Below are 25155 nucleotides of genomic sequence, written 5' to 3' on the forward strand. Positions count from 1 at the left end.
ATTCAAAATCCCAATGGCTGTCCAGGGTACTGGTGGAAAACATTTTTTTTAAATGAACTGGTGCCAGAAAGTTGAACAGATATATAAATTATTTCTATTTAAAAATCTTAATCTGCTGTATACTACAGAGGATGTTCTTATATTTTTGAATTTCTTTTCTGTCTGACCACAGTGCTCTCTGCTGACATATCTGTCCATGTCAGGAACTGTCCAGAGCTGGAGAGGTTTCCTCGGGAGCATACAGCAGCTGATAAGTACTGGAAGGATCAAGATTTTAAATGGAAGTTATATACAAATCTGTTAAACTTCCTGGCACCAGTTGATTTAAAAAATATTTTTTTCCACCGGAATACCCCTTTAATGGTCTTCTACTAGTGGATTTTCCCGGAAGAAGTAACTTTTCCATTCTTCCTCTGGAATTCAGTTCCACTTCAGACTTGTTCATGCAGAAATTACTGTGTGCACAGAGTAGTGGAAAGCCCATTAAAGTCAATGGGAGTCTGGTTCAAAGTGGAACTCCTGCGGAATCTCCTGTAGTGTGAACCAGCTGGTCATTTGGTTGTAGGGGGTATGAAACAGAGCAGGTTTGTACTGTAGGACATGTCATTGGTGGAGGTATAGCCATCAATTTCCACTGAAATAAATAGGATGTACAGAGGTTGACTACTGTACTACATGGAAATATTTACTGTAACAAAGTGGATGTTGTCCTTTTCCCACCCTTAAAATTGTAAAGCTGTTGCCTATTACTCTACAGTTGGGTCACCTAGCATGAGATATCCTCATCTTCTACTTCAATGTTTGGCACCAGGTCTAAACTATATGAAGCAGCAGACCTTTTTGGCAGACGGTTCATGCTCTTCCCCTTCCTAAATAGGGATTTGGAAAATCTGTGTCTCATCTATTCAAACAGACACTTAGCACCTTCCTTTTCCAGGCACCTGCACCCTCCCCAATCCTCAGGCCATAGGAGGAAAGATGCCACAGAGCACTGGACTTAAGCCAGAGCTTGTTATTTCGGTGCATTGGATCGTGACCTACTTGATAAATTATTCTTCTCATTTCACTGTGTGTGTATTCTTCCAAATCATGCATTTACCAGGTTGCTAAGTATTATCATATTGAGGACTTTATGTGTCATGACTAAGTTAATTTTATGCCTAAGATAACGGAACAAGTTTTTCTTAAACATATTTTCTGAGAGGTCCTGACTATTTCATTTGTGTTCTGGCAATGCTGTATATGTAATGTGTATTGTGAAAACTAGATTTAAGAGGCTGCAAAGAATTTAACAACTGTTCGGTGAACAATTGTGTGAAGAACAAAAACATCCATACTCATTTTAGTTGATATTGGTTAATACTAGGGCTTCAACAAAGGAATAACTGCACAATCGATATTTGTTGCCAGTAAATTAATCGCTGAATCGGGGACAAATGACCAAAAAAGGGATTTTGGGCTTTACTTTAAAAAATATGTATAGTAGGCATATAAAAACAAGTGAACAAGGTTTTTTTTTAATGTTTCCCCCGTGCCCCTATGATTACTTGGCACAGTGTTTCCCAACCAGGGTGTCTCCAGCTATTTCAAAACTACACCTCCCAACATGCCCAGACAGCCAAAGGCTGTCTGGGCATGCTGGGAGTTGTAGTTTTGTAACAGATGGAGGCACCCTGGTTGGGAAACCCTAACTTCACATTTAAAGCGAAACTGTCACCTCCGTACCAGGTACGGATTTGCAGGCACTCTTAGTTAGGGCATAATGCGATCTAAGAGAAGGCCATTTTCCTTACTTTGCCCGCAGTTTGTGAAGTTACATTCATGCTGTCTTGTAATGCCAGTAAACAGTTGGAGGGACCGGCTGACTCTAGTAGCGGCACGCCTCTTCCCCGCCCTTACCTGCTTCCAGCATGGAGCCCTCTACATTAATGATGCGCAGTGCCTCCCTCACCTCTGTATGAGGTACAGAGATGAGGGAGGCACTGCGCTCCGCTCCCCGGCAGGCCGGCTCCCAGCGGGGAATATTACAGAAGCGAATATTTCATGTCAGACAGGAGAGAGCACAGAGGAGTACTATCAGACAGGAGAGAGCACAGAGGAGTGCTATCTGATAGTACTGCTCTGTGCTCTCTCCTGTCTGATAGCACTCCTCTGTGCTCCCTCCTGTCTGATAGTACTCCTCTGTGCTCTCTCTGATAGCACTCCTCTGTGCTCTCTCCTGTCTGATAGTATTCCTCTGTGCTCTCTCCTGTCTGATAGTACTCCTCTGTGCTCTCTCCTGTCTAATAATATTCCTCTGTGCTCTCTCCTGTCTGATAGTACTGCTCTGTGCTCTCTCCTGTCTGACAGGAGAGGGCACAGAGGAGACCTATCAGACAGGAGAGAGCACAGAGGAGTACTATCAGACAGGAGAGAGCACAGAGGAGTACTATCAGACAAAAGAGAGCACAGAGGAGTATTGTCAGACAGGAGAGAGCACAGAGGAGTCCTATCAGACAGTAGTGTGCACAGAGCAGTACTATTAGACAGGAAAGAGCACAGAGGAGTACTATCAGACAGGAGAGAGCACAGAGGAGTACTATCAGACAGAAGTGAGCACAGAGGAGTTCTATCAGACAGGAGAGAGCATAGAAGAGTGCTATCAAACAGAAGAAAGCACAGAGGAGTACTATCAGACAGGAGAGAGCACAGAGGAGTACTATCAGACAGGAGAGAGCACAGAGGAGTACTATCAGACAGGAGAGAGCACAGAGGAGTACTATCAGACAGGAGAGAGCACAGAGGAGTACTATCAGACAGGAGAGAGCACAGAGGAGTACTATCAGACAGGAGAGAGCACAGAGGAGTGCTATCAGACAGGAGAGAGCACAGAGGAGTACTATCAGGCAGAAGAGAGCACAGAGGAGTAGTATCAGGCAGAAGAGAGCACAGAGGAGTACTATTAGACAGGAGAGAGCACAGAGGAGTGCTATCAGATAGGAGAGAGCACAGAGGAGTGCTATCAGACAGGAGAGAGCACAGAGGAGTACTACCAGACAGGAGAGAGCACAGAGGAGTATATTAGAAAGGTTAATGTTTTGCCAAGATGTACAACATATAAAACATTTTTGTATCTGACAGTGCCCTAAAGGAAAAGTAAAGTTGGAAATATCTGAAATCTGTGGGTGCCAAATCATATTAATACATTTATAGTCACAGTCTTTCAGTCTATTTTTTTTATCATAGCTTGGTAAGACATTTGGAAATCAACTGTGTCAGCCTTGACTTATTGTGTCTAGTGGCTGTAGCTGTGTCTAGCGGCTTGTAAGAATAATTTCATAGAGAGAAGGGTCGGCACCGTAGTCCTTGCACAGTAGCTTGTAAATATAAATGGTTTCTCCTGTGCCAAAAGAGAGCAATAAGATTGCAGGATCACCAGATGTGAACCTCTGTAATGTATAATGCGCTTATACGTATTGAGGAGAAGATTTGCCCAGCAGTTACAAGGTAAGCCTTAGGGAGGTAGTATTCTGAAGAGCACTTACATGATTTGGTGCATCAATGTGGGCTCCAGTACAAAATGTATACTAGTAAGTTACAATGCAATACCTTTGACTGCACCCAGGGGTGGGTTTATTGTGTATGGGAGGACATGTCTAATCTGCTAAAAGGAAGCAGAAGCTGTTTATTTTAGGAATGATTGAACTTCACACCTAAGGGACATTTTCTCATAAAATCTGTTTTTTAAGATCTCTGGCATATGTACATTAACTGTTTCTCTGGTTGGTTATAATGTAAACTTATTACTACAGTGGTCTTACATGACACGTTTTTAATACTATTTATTTTACCAAATTTTAGAAACCATTAGAAGAAATGACACTTGTTTATTCTATATTACATATTTGTGGTCTGATATCTATCCACATATGAGACACTAGTGCTTGTCCAGTATAACCCTAGAGCCTTCCATGTTCTGGCACTCTCCTGAAGTAGTAATCTTATTAACAATAAAGTTTATGGGGTTAAGAAACGGAGGTGAATTCTACATTTACCAGAGAGCAGCTTTTACGGTCATTGCTCATTGCTTCTAATAAATGTAATTTATAATGGAAAAGGACATGAAACAGCGAGAGGAGTTTAGATTTAGTATTATGATATAGAAACCATTGGGGGAATGGCAGTAAAGTGATATAGAATATCGTTTTGGGAACTGCATACAGTGTCTATGTATTTTTCACAATAGTAATAAAAACTAGAATATATTATGTGTAATATTAATTAAAATAGGTTTTCTAATCCTCCCCCCAACCCTTCTAGGCTAGAGGCTGCTGTCAGGTTTAGGACATACCTTTAACCCTTACAGCCCATATTTGTGTGCTTCTGTTAGTAAAAGTGTACCTGTCATTAGCGAAAACTTTTTATATAATGTAGAAAATAACATAATATATTTGTAATATACATTGGTTAAAAATGTGTTTATTTTTGTCCCTGTAGCTATTGGCTGTGTGTCTCTGACCAAATACAGGAAGTGTGTGTAGACAAGCAGGAGTCTGTATACTGGGGACAAGCAGGGCTCTGTGCAGTGAGGACAAGCAGGGCTCTGTGCAGTGAGGACAAGCAGGGCTCTGTGCAGTGAGGACAAGCAGGGCTCTGTGCAGTGAGGACAAGCAGGGCTCTGTGCAGTGAGGACAAGCAGGGCTCTGTGCAGTGAGGACAAGCAGGGCTCTGTGCACTGAGGACAAGCAGGGCTCTGTACACTGAGGACAAGCAGGGCTCTGTACACTGAGGACAAGCAGGGCTCTGTACACTGAGGACAAGCAGGGCTCTGTACACTGAGGACAAGCAGGGCTCTGTACACTGAGGACAAGCAGGACTTGTCCTGCTCCCTCTCATCCTGAGGAGCACTTAGTACACAAGCTGGATGTAGTCCGGGCTGTTCGGGCTTATCCTTCCATCTCTCTTCATTTTGTCAGTGTGATTCCTTTTTTGTCCTTATGGAAGGTCGTCGCAAGGAACAACCTGCTTCCAAGGCCACCATTTCTAGGTGGATTCGGTCCGCCATTTCGGAAGCCTATCGCTGCAAGGGGAGGATTCCTCCTTTCAAGGTTTTGGCTCATTTCACTCGTTCTGTCGGGGCCTCCTGGTCGTCTTTGCACACTTTCTCGAGGTTTTACCGAGTTCATACTTTCGCATTGGCTGATGCTAGTCTGGGGTGTAAAGTGTTGCAGACGGCAGTGGATCGGCCGTCTGCCTGATTACTTATCTGCCCACCCAAGGGACGGCTTTGGTACGTCCCATGGTCTGTGTCCTCCAATAGAGCCGATAGAGAAAAGGAGATTTTTTAACACTTACCGTAAAATCTCTTTCTCGAAGGATCCATTGGGGGACACAGCTCCCGCCCTTTTTGGGATTTTTCCTTTGGTTCTCTGTCCGAGGGTGTGTTCAGTTATGTTTTTTCTTCTGCTTCTCGGACAGTTTTGGGTCTTCTTGACCTGACGGTCTTCTCCTATTGCTCTAGAACTTAAACTGATTACCTCAGAGCCTGAAGGCGGGTATATCCTGCTGGGAGGAGCCGACTTTTTTTATTACCATAGTGTCACACCTCCTAGAGACAGCAAGATACACCCACGGTCTGTGTCCCCCAATGGATCCTTCGAGAGAGAGATTTTACGGTAAGTGTTAAAAAATCTCCTTTTTGCAACAGCTGGAGGCACACTGGTTGGAAAATACTGAGTTAGGTTACAGAACCTAACTAAAGTTTTCCAACCAGTGTGCCTCCAGCTGTTGCAAAACTACAACTCCCAGCATGCACGGTCTGTCAGTGCATGCTGGGAGTTGCAGTTTTGAAACAGCTGGAGGTTTGCCCCCTCCATGTGAATGTACAGGGTACATTCAGACGGGCGGGGGTTTACAATGTGTTTCCTGCTTCAAGTTTGAGCTGCAGCAAATTTTTTGCCGCAGCGCAAACTCCTAGCGGGAAACTCACCGTAAACCCCGCCTGTGTGAATGTACCCTAAAAACACTATACTACACTACACAAAATATAGGGTAAAACACTACATATACACCCCCTTACACTATCTTTCCCCCCCCCCCCCCCAATAAAAATGAAAAACGTATCGTACGGCAGTGTTTCCAAAACGGAGCCTCCAGTTGTTGCAAAACAACAACTCCCATAATTATCAGACAGCCACTGACTGTCCAGGCATGCTGGGAGTTTAGCAACAGCTGGAGGCACCCTGTTTGGGAATCACTGACAAAGAATACCCCTATGTCCATCCTTATGCAATCCCTAATTCAGTCCTCAAATGCACATGGTGCTTTCTCACTTCGGAGCCCTGTCGTATTTCAAGGAAACAGTTTAGGGCCACATATGGGGTATTTCCATACTCGGGGTTTGGGGTCTACACCAGCCTGTTAGTGTAAAAAAATAAACATTTTTACACTAACATGCTGGTGTTGCCCCATGCTTTTCATTTTCACAAGAGGTAAAATGAAACAAAAAGACCCCCAAAATTTGTGAGTACGGAAATACCCCATATCTGGGTGTAAAATGCTCTGCGGAGGCACAACAAGGCTCAGGAGTGAGAGTGCACTATGTATATTTGAGGCCTAAATTGATGATTTTCACAGGGGTGGCTGATTTTACAGCATTTCTGACATAAAAGCAAAAAAATAAATACCCACTTGTGACCCCATTTTGGAAACAAAACCCCTCACGTATTGTAACAAGGGGTATAGTGAGCCTTAGTATCCCACAGGTGTTTGACGAATTTTCGTTAAAGTTGGATGGGAAAATAAAAGAAACATTTCTTTTTACTAAAATGCTGGTGTTACCCTAAATTTTTCATTTTCACAAGGGAAAATAGGAGAAAAAGCCCCCCAAAATTTGTAGCCCCATCAGTAAGAACACACCCCGTATGTGGATGTAAAATGCTCTGTGGGCGAACTGCAATGCTCAGAAGAAAAGGAGCGCCATTGGGCTTTTGGAGAGAAAATTTGTCTGGAATTGAAGGCCACATATGTTTACAAAGCCCCCATAGTGCCAGAACAATGTACCCCCCCCCCCCACACACACACACACATGTGATCCCATTTTGGAAACTACACACAGCCCACTGTTCCAAAGATCTGTCAAATGCTAGTGGGGTGTAAATGCTCACTGCACCCTTTATTAAATTCTGTGAGGGGTGTAGTTTTCAAAATGGGGTCTCATGTGGGGCGGTCCACTGTTCTGGCACCACGGGGGGCTTTGTAAACGCACATGGCCCCTGACTTCCATTCCAAACAAATTCTCTCTCCAAAAGCTCAATAGCACTCCTCCTCTTCTGAGCATTGTAGTTCGCCCGCAGAGCATTTTACATCCACAAATGGGGAATTTCCATACTCAGAAGAAATGGGGTTACAAATGGGGGGCATTTTCTCCTTTCACCTCTTGTAAAAATGTAAAATTTGGGGGAAAAACAGCATTTTAGTAAATAATTTTACACATCCGACTTTAACGAAAAGTCGTCAAACACCTGTGGACCCCTTGTCACGTGCCTTGAGTGGTGTAGTTTCCAAAATAGTATGCCATGTGGGTGTTTTTTTTTTTTTTTGCTGTTCTGGCACCATAGGGGCTTCCTAAATGCGACATGCCCAGCAAAATTCACTCTCCAAAATCCCATTGACGATCCTTCCCTTCTGAGCCCTTACATACATATATGAGGCATTTCTTTACTCAAGAGAAATTGGGTTACAAATTTTAGGGAGATTTCTCTCCTTTTACCTCTTGTAAAAATTCAAAAACTGGGTCTACAAGAACATGCGAGTGTAAAAAAAATGAAGATTTTGAATTTTCTCCTTCACTTTGTGAAACACCTAAAGGGTTAACAAACTTTCTGAATATCATTTTGTATACTTTGAGAGGTGCAGTTTTTATAATGGGGTCATTTATGGAGTAATTCTAATTTGAAAACCCCTCAAATCCACTTCAAACCTGAACTGGTCCCTGAAAAATTAAGATTTTGAAAATTTTGTGAAAAATTGAAAATTGCTGCTGAACTTTGAAACCCTCTGATGTCTTCCAAAAGTAAAAACATGTCAACTCTATGATGCAAATATAAAGTAGACATATTGTATATGTGAAAAAATATTAAATTTATTTGGAATGTCTATTTTCTTTACAAGCAGAGAGCTTCAAAGTTAGAAAAATACTAAATTTTAAGAAATTATGCAAGTATCGACGAAAATTTACCACTATGTTAAAGTAGAATATGTCACGATAAAACAGTCTCAGACTCAAATTCATAAGTGAAAGCATTCCAGAGTTATTAATGCTTAAAGTGACAGTGGTCAGATGTGCAAAAAACGCTCTGGTCCTTAAGGTGAAAATGGGCTTGGTCCTTAAGGGGTTAAGCATACAAAACAGTGGAAGGCATGCTGAGATCTATTAAGTGGAAATAATGGCTCACATTTGCTAAGATTAATCTTACGCCACTCTTTTTAATCATAGGTATTTTTTATTATTTTTCACAAGAATAATAACCAAACAAACAATAAATAAATCCCTTCATTCTATGCCTGGAGATTCAAATTACTTCAACTCTTTTCAGACTAACTTAATAAATTTGACTAAAATTGACATCTTCCTGAAGACACCTGCTTTTTCTTATCACTTTTTAACTTTGGTGACAAGTGTCACAAGCCTTTGCTCAAATTTGTCACAAATCATAATTTGCATAGTAAATCGGAGCTAATGTTTCGAGATTTTTACTCTTTCATGTGAGTCCTGTCAACACTTGCGGAGTTCATCTTGCTTTCATGTTTGCTATAGAACTAAGTGCATGAACCACATTATTTTTTGCTGTAGGTATTTTTCTAGTTACCTGTGTAAATGTATCATTTTCTTTATTCTAGAGTGCGGGTATATGACCAGCGTTGTAGCAAATCTTTCTGTTCCTTCTATGCCCATCAACTGGGGGTCTCAGCGGTGCAAATGGATGACTGGAAGGTGGTTTCTGGAGGAGAGGAGGGTTTAACCTGCACATGGGATCAAAGAATGGGAACAAAATTGTGGGAGATGCATGCAAGGTACTGTACTGTTATGTTGCATTGTATCTGCTGCATCTGTTGTTATTTTGCAATGAAACACTGCAGGATATTTTTTTATGTTTGCACGTCATATCTTTTTTAAGAGTACCTGTCATATTCCACAAAAGAATTATGTTACTCAGTACCTAATCCTGATCATTTACATATAATTTTTTATATGTCTAGCACCTATATTTCTCTCACAAATACCTTATTTCTGTTGTTCCCTTGGTTTGTCATTCTGTTCTGCTGTGCTGTGCTGGATCTCTTCATCCAATCACTGCAGGCTGCTCTGTAACCCCCTCTCTCTGTTTTCATGCTGCAGTGCTAGTCCCACCCTCACTTACTGAACATTGTCCATGCCTGTGCCTCAGCTGGGACGAAGATGATACTGCAGCCAGCCAGACAGGATTATTTTCTGTATGGTAATCGGGTACTCTGGGACCTTGTTGTTGCTCTGCAATGTGAGGCCCCATCCTTTGTCTAACCACTTAGATGCTGTGGTCACTAGTTAAACATCTGGAATTGGAGATATCTCTGATCCTCCGAGTTGTTTCTGATCACCACCATTGCATAGGTATGCGCCTGTGCCTGTGCCCTCCACTGAATGTAACTATAAGTCACTTTGTGGAAACACTCCACTAAATAAATGTACTTCACTGTATCCATTTACAGGAAAGTTTTAACTAATTCATATCTATACATTCTATTAGTGGTTTCCACTGTTAATATAGACACATATTTTTTTTTTTCATGTGCATTCTCACATGTCTCATGCTTTTCAAAGATTATGTTCATTACCAGTAAAATAAATACACTGGTATCTTTACACACTATGTTCAGCATTGTTATTTCTTTAGTATTTGGATTTCTATCTAATATCCAGCAGAAGAGATAAAATAAGACAATGGTTTAGGGGAGATGGACACCTCATCTTTAAACACCTCCTCTTATTATTAATATAATATTAATAATATTCACTGACATCATTCATGTATATTTGTGCTGCATTCTTCTTTTCCAACACTAGATGGTGATGTGTGACTGGTTCATATACACATACATCATAACGGTGTGAGGATCTGGTAATATGTCTTAAAAAGCCAATTAAAATTTAGTTTTTTTTTCTTTTTTATATATAACAACAATATAATTAAGATTATTATGCTGTACATAAATATTTCCTTGAACCTAATTTTGCTTTTGCGCAACTATTATACATGGTAAATGCTAGTGATGTCCCGATACTAGTATCAATATCATGGCCAATAAAAGGCATTTGCATGGTATTGGGGACTTGTTTAATATCCCCGATACCAAATCAATACCTGCTGCAGTGCGGTCATCCTCCTGTTAAATGCCCCGCTCCGCTGCCCCGTTCTCCCGTCCGCGTCATGGCGTCTTATGGAGGAGCATGTGACATACACGTCACTCCACCTCCTCCACTGCGCCCAGTGTAACGCTATGAAGGAATCAGAGTGACGTGTATGTCACATGCTACTCCGTAGGATGCCATGATGCGGACGGGAGAACGGGGCAGCAGAGTGGCAACACCCGACAGAGGACAGCCACAGGTGAGCAACTCCCAGGGCGCTACCGAAGGTGTGGTAGTGGGGGCTGCTGTCTACAAGGGGGGGCTGCTGTCTACAAGGGGGGCCTGCTGTCTACAAGGGGGAGTGCTGTCTACAGGGGGGGGCATCCTGTCTACAAATGGGGGGGAGCTGTCTACAAGGGGAGGTGCTGTCTACAAGGGAGGTGCTGTTTACAAGGGGGGGCTGCGGTCTACAGGGGAGCTGCTACTAATGTCTGCAGGGTGGGGCTGCTGCTAATGTCTGCAACTATCTATACTACCTACAAGGGGATACTACCTACTATTAAAGACAATCTTACAGCAGAGTCACCTGCACTAACTTGAATTTATAGGTAGATAGTGCGGGTGACCCGGTTTCTACAGCTGCTCATCATGTGTACATCAGCACAATCACTCCCTGTTCTGTCCAGTGGAGAAGAGAGAAATCTTTGCTCATAGTACAGCAGCTGCCTCCATTGTACACAACAAGGACCCCACATAGCATACGGTAAGCAGCGCCAGAAGCCAGGTCACCCTGGTGTCAGATTCCCCTTAAAGAAATAAAATAAAAGTACTCGTAATTGGTATCGGTGAGTATTAGAATTAAAGAACTTGTACTCTGTCTTAAAAAAATGGTATCGGGACATCTCTAGTAAATGCAGATTTTCTTTCTCTCTAGACACCCAGTGCGCTACATCTGGTTTAACTCCCAGAGTCTGATCACTGCAAACGTTCCAGATGAGAAGCAGCCGCGCGGGGCCAGCATCATGGATGATGACCTTACTGCGCACCGAAGGTAGTGAGTCTAATCCCACCCTTTCTTGGATGCTACTTTTTTAATAAAGACCTCTTTTCACAATTGCTATCTAGTCATGTAGGACTGTTATTTTCTTTAAAACCATTCTTATATGGATGGTTCTAGTATTTTGAAGACGTGTAAAAATTTCTGCTGGCCTTTAAACTTGCTTCCTCCTGGACTTAAAGGGGTACTCCGCTGTAAACCTCTTATCCCCTATCCAAAGGGTAGGGGATCAGATGTTAGATTGCGGGGGTCCCGCCGCTGGGGACCCAAATAATCTCCGCTGCTGCACCCGTCATTAGGTGCACGGAGTGACCTCCGCTCTGTGCCCAATGTCTGGTGATGCCAGCCATCACACCCTCTCCATTCTCATCTGAGGGAGCAGGCGTGACTGCTATGTACTAGCCGTCCTGCCCCCTCCCATAGACATGAATGGAGGGGGCGTGGCTGTAAGCTTCCGTGTTCCGGACGCCGCCGCTGCTGGCCCAAAGATCGCAGGGGTCTCCAGTGGCGGGACCCCCGCAATCTTACATCCCCTATCCTTTGGTTTCCTTCCTGTTATAAATGCCCCCCCCCCTAATACAAAGCTAATGTCAGTGTATCCTACTACTGGGACCCCCTGTAGTCATCTGTTATCTGTGAGATAACTTGGCAATAAGTATTCTGTTTACCTGCAGCACACAGGGAAGTATTACACAGTCAGTGGGCTGTACATGCAGACATAGACAAAATAGTTGGCACCCTTCGATATAAGACAGAAAAACCTTCTAAAAATCATAGCTCTTTTATATTTCCATCCACATTGTCATATGAGGGCTTATTTTTTGCGCAACCAATTGTCCTTTGTAACAGCATCACTCATTTTACCATAAAATCATATTTTACCATAAAATGTATGGCACAACTGAAAAAAATATTATTTGTGTGGGGAAATTGAAAGGAAAACCGCAATTTTGCTAAATTTGGAATGTTTAATTTTCATGCTGTGCACTTTATGGTAAAAAAAAAACATGTTTTGTTTATTCTGTGGGTCAATATGATTAAAATGATACCCATGATTACATGGTTTTCTTTTATTGTACTACTTTAAATAATCTCAGACTTTTTAAACAAAATTTATATGTTTAAAATCTATTTTAACCACCTATAACTTTCACACTTTTTCATATACGGGGCTGTATAAGAGCTAATTTTTCTCGCTGTGATCTGTAGTTTTTATCAGTACCACTTTTGCATAAATGTAACTTTTTAATAGCTTTTTGTTAATTTTTTTTTTATGCGATGTGCCAAAAAGCAGCAATTTTAGACTTTTGTTTCACTTTTACACTGTTTACCGTACAGGATCATTAACATTATCTGACATTTACGCACGTGACGATACCAAATATGTTTATAAAAAAAATTTTTTTTAAGCTTTTTGGGGTAAAATCGAAACCCTTAACAATGCAGGATGTATATTTACGTCCTGGTGCGGTGGTACTTAACGCACCAGGACATACATTTACGCCCTGTACATGACCGTGAGCACTGAAGTGGTGCTCGCTTCATTCATGGCATGTGCCAGCTGTTATCAGCAGCCAGGGACCCGCCGGTAATGGCGGACATGAGTGATCGCGCAAATGTGGTATCAACAAAAAGTACAGATCACGGCGCAAAAAATGAGCCCTCATACCTCCGCTTATACGGAAAAATGAAAAAGTTATAGGTCGTCAAAATAGAGGGATTTTAAACGTACTAATTTGGTTAAAAAGTTTTGAGATTTTTTTTTAGAGCGGCACAATAATAGAAAAGTATGTAATCATGGGTATCCTTTCAATCGTATTGACCCACAGAATAAAGAACACATCATTTTTACTGTAAATTGTACAGCGTGAAAACGGAACCTTCCAAAATGTGCAAAATTGCGTTTTTCTTTTCAATTTCCCCACACAAATAGTATTTCTTTGGGTTGTGCCATTCATTTTATTGTAAAATTAGTGATTTTATGGTAAAATAAGTGGTCAAGCAAAAAAAAAAAAAAAGCCGTCATACTCATCTGTGGATGAAACTATTAAAGAGTTGTGATTTTTAGAAGGCGTGGAGGAAAAAAGGAAAATGCAAAAATAAATTTGGCTGGGTCCATAACCCCTTAAGGACTCAGCCCATTTGGGCCTTAAGGACTCCTCGCCTTCAAAAAATCATAACTCTTTTATATTTTCATCCACAGACTAGTATGAGGGCTTGTTTTTTGCGCGACCAGTTGTCTGTTGTAATACCATGACTCGCTTGGCCCAATCAAAAAAATACTATTTGTGTGGAGAAATTAAAAAGAAAACCGCAGTTTTGCAAATGTTGGAAGGTTTCGTTGTCACGCCGTACAATTTAGGGTAAAAATTACATGTGTTCTTTATTCTTTGGGTCCATATGATTAAAATGATGCCCATGATAATATACTTTTCTATTACTGTTGCGCTTTAAAAAAATCGCAAACTGTTTAACCAAATTAGCACGTTTAAAATCCCCCTATTTTGAAGACCTTTAACTTTTTCATTTTTCCGTATGAGCGGTGGTATGAGGGCTCATTTTTTGCGCCGTGATCTGTACTTTTTATTGATACCATATTTGCTTATATAAAACTTTTAACACTTTTTTTTATAAAAAAATTTTGGGAATAAAATGTTAGAAAACAGCAGCTATTTTGGACTTTACGTTTTTATTGGGGGAGGGGGTTTTTCAAATTTTTTTTTACTTTTATGTTTTACTCTTTTATTTTTACACTTTAATAGTCCCCATAATTTATAGCAATCATTTGATTGCTAATACTGTTCAGTGCTATGCATAGGACATAGCACTGATCAGTATTATCGATCATCTTCTGCTCTGGTCTGCTCGATTGCAGACCAGAGCAGAAGACCCATGGAACACAGCGGAGGCAGGTGAGGGGACCTCCGGCTGCCATGCTGGATGATCGGATTGCTGCGGCACGCTGCGGGCAATCCGATCATCCATTCAAAGTACCGCGATGCTGCAGCTGCCATGATCTGTATTGATCACGGCATCTAAGGGGTTAATCGTGGACATCAATGCGATCGCGGATGTCCGCCATTATGGGCTGGTCCCTGGCTGCTATCAGCAGCCGAGACCTGCCACGCATCGGAGCGATGCTCGCGGTTATGCATAGGACGTAAATGTATGTCCTGGTGTGTTAAGTACAAGCTCACCAGGACGTACACTTACGTCCTGCGTCGTTAAGGGGTTAAAGCATACCTGTCATAGTCCAAAAAAAAAAAAAAAGTGATATGTTACTCAGTACCTAATCCTGATCATGTTCGTATAATTTGTATGTGTCTATGACCTATATATCCCTAACAAATAGCATTTATATGTTGCTCAGTTGCTTTGTGTTCTTGTCTTGTGGAGGGGGTGTGTCTGTCTCTCTCTCACTGTGATGACTCTTCTGCTCTGAGTCTGGGAGCAGTCTGGCAGTCTGCAAATCACTGCACAGTAGTTTTTATGCATACATTTTCTATCTGTTCCTAGTAAAGCTGGATGCTAATCAACATAGCTGTCACTATATGTGTCATTCAGCTTTCACAGACTCCTGAATGTCTGATCAGCTTCTTTGTCATTCAGGAGTCAGAGAAAGCTTTGGCTGTTCAAGCATGCTGGGAGTTGTAGTTTTGCATTGCAACAGCTGGAGCTGCAGTGTTTATAAAGCACTGTGTTAGAGCAGTGTTGTCTTTAGCGGGTGGAAAACTACAACTCCCAGCATGCCCACACATCCTTTGTCTGTAGTTTTGCAAGAGCTGGAGGCACACAGCTGGAGAATACACAGCACTAAAACAGAGTTTTACAAAGATTGTACCCCCAGCTGTTGTAAAACTACAACTCCCATCATTAGATGAAGTTTAGGAACAACTGTAGGCTGTAGTGGTGCAATGGTGATCTCCTATACTGGATACCAACATGCTTTACAGCCTATATCGAGTATGCTGCAAAATACAGAGTAGTCTGTCTGCATAAAGACAGATGACTCCTAGTGGCACCTATTTACATTTTTGATTTTTTAGTTAATTTTTTTTAAATAAATGTATATTTAAAAAGTCATCTTATCAGTAGTACTACAAGATATAAAAGTAGTACGACTAAGGGTGCTGATGGACACCTCAAACGCGTCACTTTGTATCCTGTTTGCTGGCTTTTAATAATAAAGAAGATTTTTGCACTATTCCCTGGCTGGACAACTTTCCTTCTTTGCTATATTGCCTCAGTGCCTGCCACATCACAGTCCGGGCGAAGGACACGGTGAGCTGGATTTTTTTCTACTATTTCTATATTTTAAAAAGTCATCTTATCAGTAGTACTACAAGATATAAAAAGTTTTTCATAATGACGGTGCCTCTTTAAGGCCCAGATGGGCTGAGTCCTTAATGGGTTAATGGTGGAGGGTCTTTTTCACATATTTTTTAAACGATTTTTTTTTTTTTTTTTTTTATAATTTTTTTTTTTTTTTTTTTTTTTTATAATTTTTTTTTTTTTTTACACCTTTTATGTCCCCACAGGAAACTATTTACAGCAATCTTTAGATTGCACATAATGAACAGTGCTCTGCATGGGCATAGCACTGATCAGTATTATGGGCAATCTACTTCTCTGGTCTGCTTGATGTCAGACCAGAGAAGATGATCCCGGAGCAGGTAAAGGGACCTCTGACTGTCATGTTGGAGCCGATCATCCATTCAAATGCCTGCACTGCCGCAGATGCCGTGATCTGTATTGATCACAGCTTCTGAGGGGTTAAAGGCATTAAGTACCAGCACACCCGGATGTACATTTATGTCCTGTCTCGTTAAGGGATTAACTGATGAAAATTGGTTTAGAATTGTGGTTCAACTAAATAATTTAAATAATTTAAACAAACAAAATAATGAAACTGGCCTGGACCAAAGAGCTTCTAGTAGACTGTCTTTTTAACCGATGAGACAAAATTGGAGCTTTTTGGCAAATCACATGAGCTCAAGGTTTGCAGATGAAAAAAATGAAGCATACAAAGAAAAGAACTCTACCTACTGTGAAGCATGGAGGAGGTTCGGTTATGTTTTGGGGCTGCTTTGCTGCATCTGGCAGAGGGTGTCTGGAATCTGTACAGAGTACAATGACATCTTAAAAGGGTACTCCACTGGAAAACCTTTTTTTTCTAAATCAACTGGTGCCAAAAAGTTAAACAGATATGAATCCTTTCAGTACTTGTCAGCTGCTGTATGCTTCACTGGAAGTTCTTTTCGTTTTGAATTTCCTTTCTGTCTGACCACAGTGCTCTCTGCTGACACCTCTGTCCATTTTAGAAACTGTCCAGAGTAGAAGCAAATCCCCATAGAAAACCTATCCTGCTCTGGACAGTTCCTGACATGGACAGGATAGGTAGCGCAATCCACTCAGGCATCAGTTAGAGGTAGTATTCTTCTTTATTAAAGCCAAATCACAACTCGTTTCGAGGATAGCACACACCTCTTCATCAGGTTAAAACATGCTTGCATACATACAGGATAACATGTCTTGTTTTTAAAAGGCTTTTGGCACCAAGGAGCACAATGTAACCGCCGTATGGATCTTTGATGTACCGCGGCTTGTGCTGGTAAGTGGGTCTGGACATAGAAAGCTGTAACAGCACTGTCCAAAAGGCTTCTTATTGATGAACAGTGGGATTACTTGTAGTAGGTACAGTGGAAACAGTGGGTATAGGACAAACCATATGAGACAAAAAAAAAGGGATGTGTTTAAGTAATAAACAATGGATGTATTGATTGCTGCAGAGGAAAAGATGATAGGGTAAATATGGCAATACGGGCATCCTGGATATGTTAATGGAAAAATAAAATTGGGTAATAAAGACTTGAATGGTATACTCCTATGTGCACGAGTGTCCCATGTATACTCCTGTCCAAGGATCTATTGATGGAACTGTGCCACTGTTTGAGATGAGGTCATTAGGGAACTGTAGGGAATTGGTTAGTACATCTAGAACTTCGGGTAGGAATCCTTCCACACCGACCTCGGGAAAGCAGCACCACTCCTCTGGCTTTATGCGCATATAGTAGTCGTGGCTGATACACAACTATACAAGGTGAGCTGTTTTGCTGATTGTTCCTACACAAATACACCTGTATACCAGCAATACCATCCCAATGAAAGCTCTGCCTTTTTTCTATTTTTAGAGTCATATTTATGTACAGAGGTGTCAGCAGAGAGCACTGTGGTCAGACAAAGGAAATTCAAAAAGAAAGGACTTCCTGTGGAGCATACAGCAGCTGTTACATTCTGGAAGGATTAAGATTTTTAAATAGAAGCAATTTACAAATCTATTTAACTTTCTGGCACCAGTTGATTAAGAAAAAAATGTTTTCCTGTGGAGTACCCCTTTAAGACTATCAAGGCATTCTGAAGTGAAATGTGTTACTCAGTGTCAGGTCATGGTCAACAGGTCAACAGGATAATGCTAAAAATACCCAAGGATGGCTAAGAGCAAAACCTTGGGCTATTCTGAAGTGGTTTCTATGATCCCTGTATCCTATTGAACATCTGTAGAAGTCTGGAGAAGGCACCTTTATACCTGAGACAATGGAGCAGTATCTTAAATGGAGTGACCCAGGATACCAGTAGACAGGTGTAGGAGTCTCATTGAGTTACAGAAATCTCCAAATTGCAGTGACTGCCTCAAAAGGTTAAGTTAAGTTCAGGGAACCATCATTTACGTCCAGGACAGTTTCATTATTTTGTTTTTCAAAATGATCCTATAGAACCACAATTCTAAAGCAATGTCTGATTTTCATCAGTAAATTTTCCTTTTTTTATTCATTATTACTATTGTCAGTTTTTTAAGTCCATATCAGGGAATAGTGTCGGTTTTTATGTCTTTTCTGCTGACAATTTTGTCTATTTGACTGCAGGGTCATCACACACAAAGCAGCAGTTTAACACTATTCCTACATCCTAAACATTGTTTTTTTTTTTTTTTGTTTGTTTGTTTTTGCCACACTGCTGCCCCCTACTTGCCCCATATCAGTACAAAAAGAGTGTGCTGCTTTAGCAGTAGCCCATTTGTAAATTACTTCTATTAAAATTTTTTTAATCCTTCCAGTACTTATTAGTGTCTGTATACTACAGAGGAAATTCTTTTCTTTTTTTATTTCTTTTCTGTCACAACCACAGTGCTCTCTGCTGACACCTCTGTCCATTTTAGGAACTGTATAGAGAAGCACATGTTTGCTATGGGGATTTCTCCTGCTCTGGACAGTTCCTGACATGGACAGAGGTGTCAGCAGAGAGCACTGTGCTCATGACAGAATAGATATCCAAAAAGAGAAGAATTTCCTCAATAGTATACAGTCGTTAATAAGTACTGGAAGGATTAAGATTTTTTCATAGAAGTAATTTACAAATCTGTTAACTTTCTGGCATCCGTTGATTTAAAAAAAAAAAAAAAGTGTTCCAGTGGAGTACTGCTTTAATATTGTGCTCCCTCTTAGGCTATGTTCACACAGAGAAATATGTGTGGAATTTCCTCCCGGGAAGACATTCCACACATATGCTTCATTACACTGCGCTAGGACTAGGCAGAAATGCGCAGTCTTCATAGACGGCAATGCATTTCCGAGAGAAATCCGCAGAAACATTGAACTGGTTCAATGTTTCTACAGGGGCTGGAATTGGGATTTCCACAGCAAAAATATAATGGAAATTCTGCCATGGGCACAGTGCAGCAGAATCCCAATGAAATCAAGAGGACTCTGCTGCAGAGGAATTTCCAAGCTGAATATTCAGAGGGCTCGGAAATTCCGTCTTGTGAACATAGGTTTAGATTAGCTCCCAGTTACATCTCCTTCATAGACAAGCAGCTCATCCTCCAATATTTTCAAGTGCTGTTATTGAGCATGTGCAACCAGCACACTGACAATGAAGTAGAGGTCACCACCCCTAGATGGTAGCGAGGGATTATGTGAGACACCACTGAAAGGATTTAAAGGGGTTGTGCGGAGAAAAGTAAAAAAAAATAAAAAGAATAATAAATCTAGACAGGGAGAGGTTAAGTGAAAAAGAAAAAAAAGAATTGTCTGTTACCTTCTTGCTCCCACACCTCCCTCATTATAGCAGATCTCCATTTTCCACTGTCCACTGCTTCTGGGTTTGGGCATGTGGAGCCCCATGTCCACAGCCACCACAGTGGTGTCCCACCTCAGCCACTGATAGGATGAGCTGATGTGTGAATCCATGTGCTCAAACCCTGAATCGCCAGACAACAGAGGCAAGGAAGGTTATAGAATTTTTTTAATTTATTATCCTTAACACTAACTAGATTAAAAATAAATAAAAAATCCTTCTCTCAGGACACACCCTTTGACTACTACATATACATGAGGGTTTTTACTTTGTATCGCATACTATTTTTATGCCAGAATACCACTTTAAAGGGTAGCTCCCACCATCCTTTTTTTTTTTTTCTGTCCCTGCCTATTGCCCATCTATCCCTACTCCCTGCCTTTAAATTATTTTTTACTATATTAAAAAGGTCTTTTTGTCTGCCTGGTAGTGTGCTCACTACCAGGCAGACTTCCCCAACAGGCACTACATCACTGATGCCTGCTGGGGCCGACACTTCTGCCCTTAGTTCATCTATACAGGGTGCCTCCAGCTGTTTCCCCACTACAACTCCCAGCTTGCCCTGACATCTATTGGCTGTCAGGGCATGCTTGGAGTTGTAGTGGTGAAACAGCTGGAGGCACCCTGTGTTGAAAGCAATAACTTTGTTAGGGCCGCGGCGCTACCCCGAACCCCGCTCTCCCCCCTGTTGAAAACAATAGTTGTAGGGCCGCATCGCTACCCCGAACCCCCCCCCAAGAGACATACCGCAGCGCTACCCCGAACCCCCCACCCCAAGAGACATAACCGAGTGTGCAGAGCAGCAGCAGCGGCGTGTAGATGCCGGGAGGCGGGGCCGGCGTCTGAGGCCAGGGAGCCAATGCGCTCTCAGCGCTCGCTCCTGCCTGTCTGTCTGATTGACAGGCAGGGAGCAAGCGCAGGCTGAATGAATTAGGACCGATACCTGGCCGGCATCGATCCGAATTCAGGCGTGACGTCACGCCAGCCTGCAGCCGGCCACTAGGAGGGAGACCCCTAGGTGCCGGTTTTCAAACGTTAAATACAACATAATTTAAAAAAAAAATAATGAAGCTATATTAGAGATATGTTGTAGTACATTTCTACTACAACATATCAAAAAAAAAAAAAGTTGATGACCGTGTCCATTTAAATGTATGTCTTTAAATGTATGTCTTTATGTCAGAAAACCTGAGCTCCATCCACTATAAAGATGTTATATTTAAATGGCTCTAAATTTGGGGCCTAAAATGACATGATGATAAAAGAGGACTTTATAGAGGAATTCCGGTGGAAAATATATGTTTTCAAATCAACTGGTGCCAGAAAGTTAAACAGATTTGTAATTTGCTTCCATTTAAAAATCTTAAAGGGGTTTTCCGGTGCTTACACATCTTATCTCCTATCCTTTGGATAGGGGATAAGATGCCCGATCGCGGGAGTCCCGCAGCTGGGGACGCCCGTGATCATGCACGCGGCACCCCGTTTGTAATCAGTCCCCGGAGTGTGTTCGCTCCGGGTCTGATTAAGGGGCGACTATAGAGCCGGCGGCGTGTGACGTCAAGCCTCCGCCCCCGTGTGACGTCACGCTCCACCCCTCAGTGCAAGCCTGAGGGAGGGGGCATGATAGCTATCACGCCCCCTTCCGTAGGCTTGCATTGAGGGGCGGAGCGTGACATCACACGGGGGCAGAGGCGTGACGTCCCCTTTGGATAGGGGATACGATGTGGCACCAGTTGATATGAAAACATTTGTTGTCCACTTGTTTCCCCCAGAGTTCCCCCTTTAAGCTCCTGAATACTGTGTAATAGTATTATAATAGTAGTGTGAGCAAAGATTTAATGTTATAGTCTTAATGTGCACACTAGGTCTAAATATCACTAGAAAGTTGCAGTATTTTTGTATAAGAAGCTTTCCACTAAGCTAGTGTTTTCCTAACAGTGTGTCTCCAGCTGCTGCAAAACTACTACTACTGGGAGTTGTAATTTTTCCACAACTGCAGACACGTTTGACAAACACTGCTCTAAACAGACCTACTTTTCTTACAGTATGTTTTTATTGTATCTTTTGGTACAACGTGTAAGAACACAACTCACCACTGGATGGCACCCTTGCTAAATGACAAAACCAATAAGAAAGGCATGGCGTTCAAAATAGACATGCATGACTTTCTGTTTTTCTTTGCAGACATCGAGGCACCATCAGTGTGTATGAATTCTCAGTGGATCAGACATCTGCAGAGAGCGTCCTTCCAATTTGTCGTTCCTCTTATAGTGAAGTGACCGGATACAGTTACAACATTGGTCTGGCAGTGCCCTATGACATTGTGTGAAATCAGCCATCTCTCCAAGGAATAATATGAACGGTTTTACTTACTCAGGGACAATGTTGCTAATAATTCTGGGACATCTAAATGATTCTGCAACATCCATATTCTGCACAATATGCTATTATTATTTTTATACTTTATTATCTCATTTTTAGTTTTTTTTTTCTTGACCTGCGTTCCAGGTTTTCCAGGTTCTTTTAGGCCTGTTTTATTGTATATTGTGTATATTTTAATTTATCCTACTAACAAAACATTAAATAGTGCAGCATCTGAGGACAATACATGGGATCTTATTTACAGTATGTGAAAGTGAATAATGAGAAAAGCCACAGGTCTGGGTAATATAGAATATTTGCTAATGAATATTCTATATTGTATTGTACATTCATTTACAACCACTGTACATTTTGTACATTATGTTTCTTTGTTATGGAGAACTTTTCACTGTTATCTAAGGCCATTTACTATAATAATGCATTTTACATGTGTAAATGTTATAAACCAGCTGACTTGTGTAAATGTTGTAAAATAATATTGTACAGGGACTGGGATGTCCTGTTTTGTCTCCCGATCCCCCATCTGCTACAGAAACAGTATGTGAGTATTGTTTATATTGCTGCTTATTATGGGGATTCTATGGAAATGTCAAGACTTGGTCATGTGACCACTCACAGGAACACAGTTATAAAAGACAGGAAGTCCTTGCACAGAACTCTTGACACTGCCATGGCAACCCAGAGCAAGCAGTATTGTATGATTATGTTCACATCAGCATTGTGGAGCTCTGTCAGGGAGCACCTATACAATAGCTGATAACTGGGACTGAGGTGGTGACAGCGCGCATCAACGAAACCCAACAGGTCCCATTCACTTTGAATGGGGTCTGCGGGCGTTCTGTTAGATGCCTGTTCTTTCACATTATTTTAGCAGAGAAAAAGTCCTGTCTTTATAGTGGAATCAGCAAACGGACCTGCGATCGCTGATGTGAACCCAGCCTAAAATACCTTTACATTACTGCAGTGTTTAGAAGATTAGGAGAGAAACCCAAAGGGAGTCAAATGATAAAAAGTGTCTTTATTGTCAATTTATCTACCCAGATTTATCAATATGTCTGAAACAAAAACTGATTTGCCCATAGCAACCGCTCACAGCTCAGCTTTTATTTTATATCGGTATTTTAAGAAATAAAAGCTGATCTGTGATTTGTTGCTATGGGCAAATCAGACAGTTTTGTCTTGGACAGATTGATAAATCTGGGCCAATTATCTGTTCATGTGCCATTATACTAATGCAATATCCTTTATGTTTGTCTTTAGCTTGTGTTAAAAGCGTAGGTTCAGTCTCACAAAAATATGTCATTGTAATTGCACTAAAATGGCCAGAAATGTATCTAAATAAATAATGGGCCAGCAGATGACAACTTGCTTCAGAAAAGACTGTTTTGTCGACTACTTCCTTGGATTTTTAGGTCATGGAATTTCACCTTCCTCAAGACAGTTTTGCTCATATGTCCAGTCTTATTCGTGAGATTCCAGTCTTTCCTAAAAAAAAATATGTCCTCTGCAACCAGGGGGCTAAAGAACTTTTTTTTTTTACCATACTAGGCCGACTTCCGCGTTGACAGATGACCTGCAGATGTGGCTTCATTTTCTTTCTTTATTTAATGGCCATGCTATTTGGCAATCAGAATTTGTAACAATAATGCCCTGCAGCTTTTTACCGATGATGCAGGCTCTGTTGGCTATGATGCGGTTAAAATGGTCTGCTGACCACTGGCCTTTATCTTGGGTTGAGTGTGGCACTACTAGGAACATCTTTTTCTTTTGCAGCTATTTTCTGTTCTTGTAAAAAATTATTCTTTTGTACTTCTTTTACAATATTTAAATAAACGCATTGTATAAAGAATGATGTAAGAATGTGTCAGCTGATGCTTTGTCGAGATTTCATTTGCAACGCTTCAAGGAGCTGCACCGGCAGGTAGATGCAGTGGGAGCCAAATGTCCTCAAGAATTGTGAACATTATTTTGGAATTTTTGACTGCATTTTTCATGTGTAAATTACTTCTATTAAATAATCTTTCCAGATTTGTAAATTACTTCTATTAAAAAATCTTAATCCTTCCAATAGTTATTAGCTTCTGAAGTTTCTGTCTAACTGCTCAATGATGATGTCACATCCCGGGAGCTGTGCATGATGGGAGAATATCCCCATAGGAACTGCACAGCTCCCAGGACGTGAGTCATCAGAGAGCAGTTAGACAGAAAACAACAACTCAACTTCAGAAGCTAATAACTATTGGAAGGATTAAGATTTTTTTAATAGAAGTAATTTACAAATCTGTTTAACTTTCCGGAGCCAGTTGATATATATAAAAAAAAGTTTTGGCCTGGAATACCCCTTTAATTCTATGTGCTATTGAAGATGGAAGGAAGGAAAATAGTACACCCCTGGAATGGCTCGTGTGACAATGTGTGAAAGAGAATTTACACCGCACTATAGAATTACATCCGGCTGCTTCTTTATTCACATGTCTACAATACAACAATGTATGAGAATAGTTCTGCTCTGATGCCCTGTGTTCACCCAACCGGAGCTATTTGGCTACAAGGCTGATTATTGTCAGATTTAGAACACCGTCTTCTTCTCTGTATCATTGTTAATAAATGTCATGATAATGCAAATATTTACAAGAAAAAAAAAAAAAGCTTGTGACAGGGATCAAAATATTTGTGTGGAGTATTTCGCAATTACATTGTCCTAGTCCTCAAGTTTCCTCTCTGTCCAAGTTTTTTGCATATGTGTGTGTGCGATGCCACAAATATGCCAGGTGATGACAAGCTGAAGCATTGGCACGTAGGCCCTGATGGCATTCAGAGTGCAAAAATTTAGGAAGCTATCCAGATATTCCAAGCTGAACATGGGCAATGCAATAAGTGCTTATTTTCAGTGTTTACATTTATATGCATTTCCTCATATTTAAATACTAGTAATATAAAACTTTATTCTGCATGTATGAAAGTCACTTTAGTTTCTCTTTAGTCCAGTCTTTAGTCTTTACTTAGGTTTAATAATGGGCAACGAGTGGTGACAGCAAAGTTGACAAGTTGCCTTCTGCAGGTTGGCTCCATTCCGGGCACAGACTGATGCCCACAGTGATTAATAAGGAAAGTATATATCTGGCACACTGGCGATTTGTTTTTCTGTTCTTAGAGTAGCACAATCCTAAGCTTTAGCAATGTGACAGGAATCTGTGCTATTGCTACATCAAAA

At 41.1% G+C, this 25155-nt stretch overlaps 1 protein-coding gene across 2 annotated transcripts in view; it reads left to right on the forward strand.

Annotated features, from left to right (window-relative positions):
* Nucleotides 1-23953, forward strand: part of FBXW8 (F-box and WD repeat domain containing 8) — a 144056-nt gene extending 120103 nt beyond the window's left edge. Inside the window, exons 9-11 of one of the 2 annotated variants that reach the window (XM_056536843.1) lie at nucleotides 8881-9054; nucleotides 11304-11420; nucleotides 21744-23952. In XM_056536843.1, the coding sequence (XP_056392818.1) occupies nucleotides 8881-9054; nucleotides 11304-11420; nucleotides 21744-21888 (436 nt within the window). In that variant the 3' untranslated portion in view covers nucleotides 21889-23952. Of the gene's footprint in view, nucleotides 1-8880; nucleotides 9055-11303; nucleotides 11421-21743 lie in introns of both variants that reach the window. The other variant, XM_056536853.1, reaches the window with a different exon arrangement.
* Nucleotides 23954-25155: the final 1202 nt, after the last annotated feature.

The sequence above is a fragment of the Hyla sarda genome, chromosome 1 (assembly GCF_029499605.1).
Source record: "Hyla sarda isolate aHylSar1 chromosome 1, aHylSar1.hap1, whole genome shotgun sequence".
In the NCBI taxonomy this organism is placed as follows: domain Eukaryota; kingdom Metazoa; phylum Chordata; class Amphibia; order Anura; family Hylidae; genus Hyla; species Hyla sarda.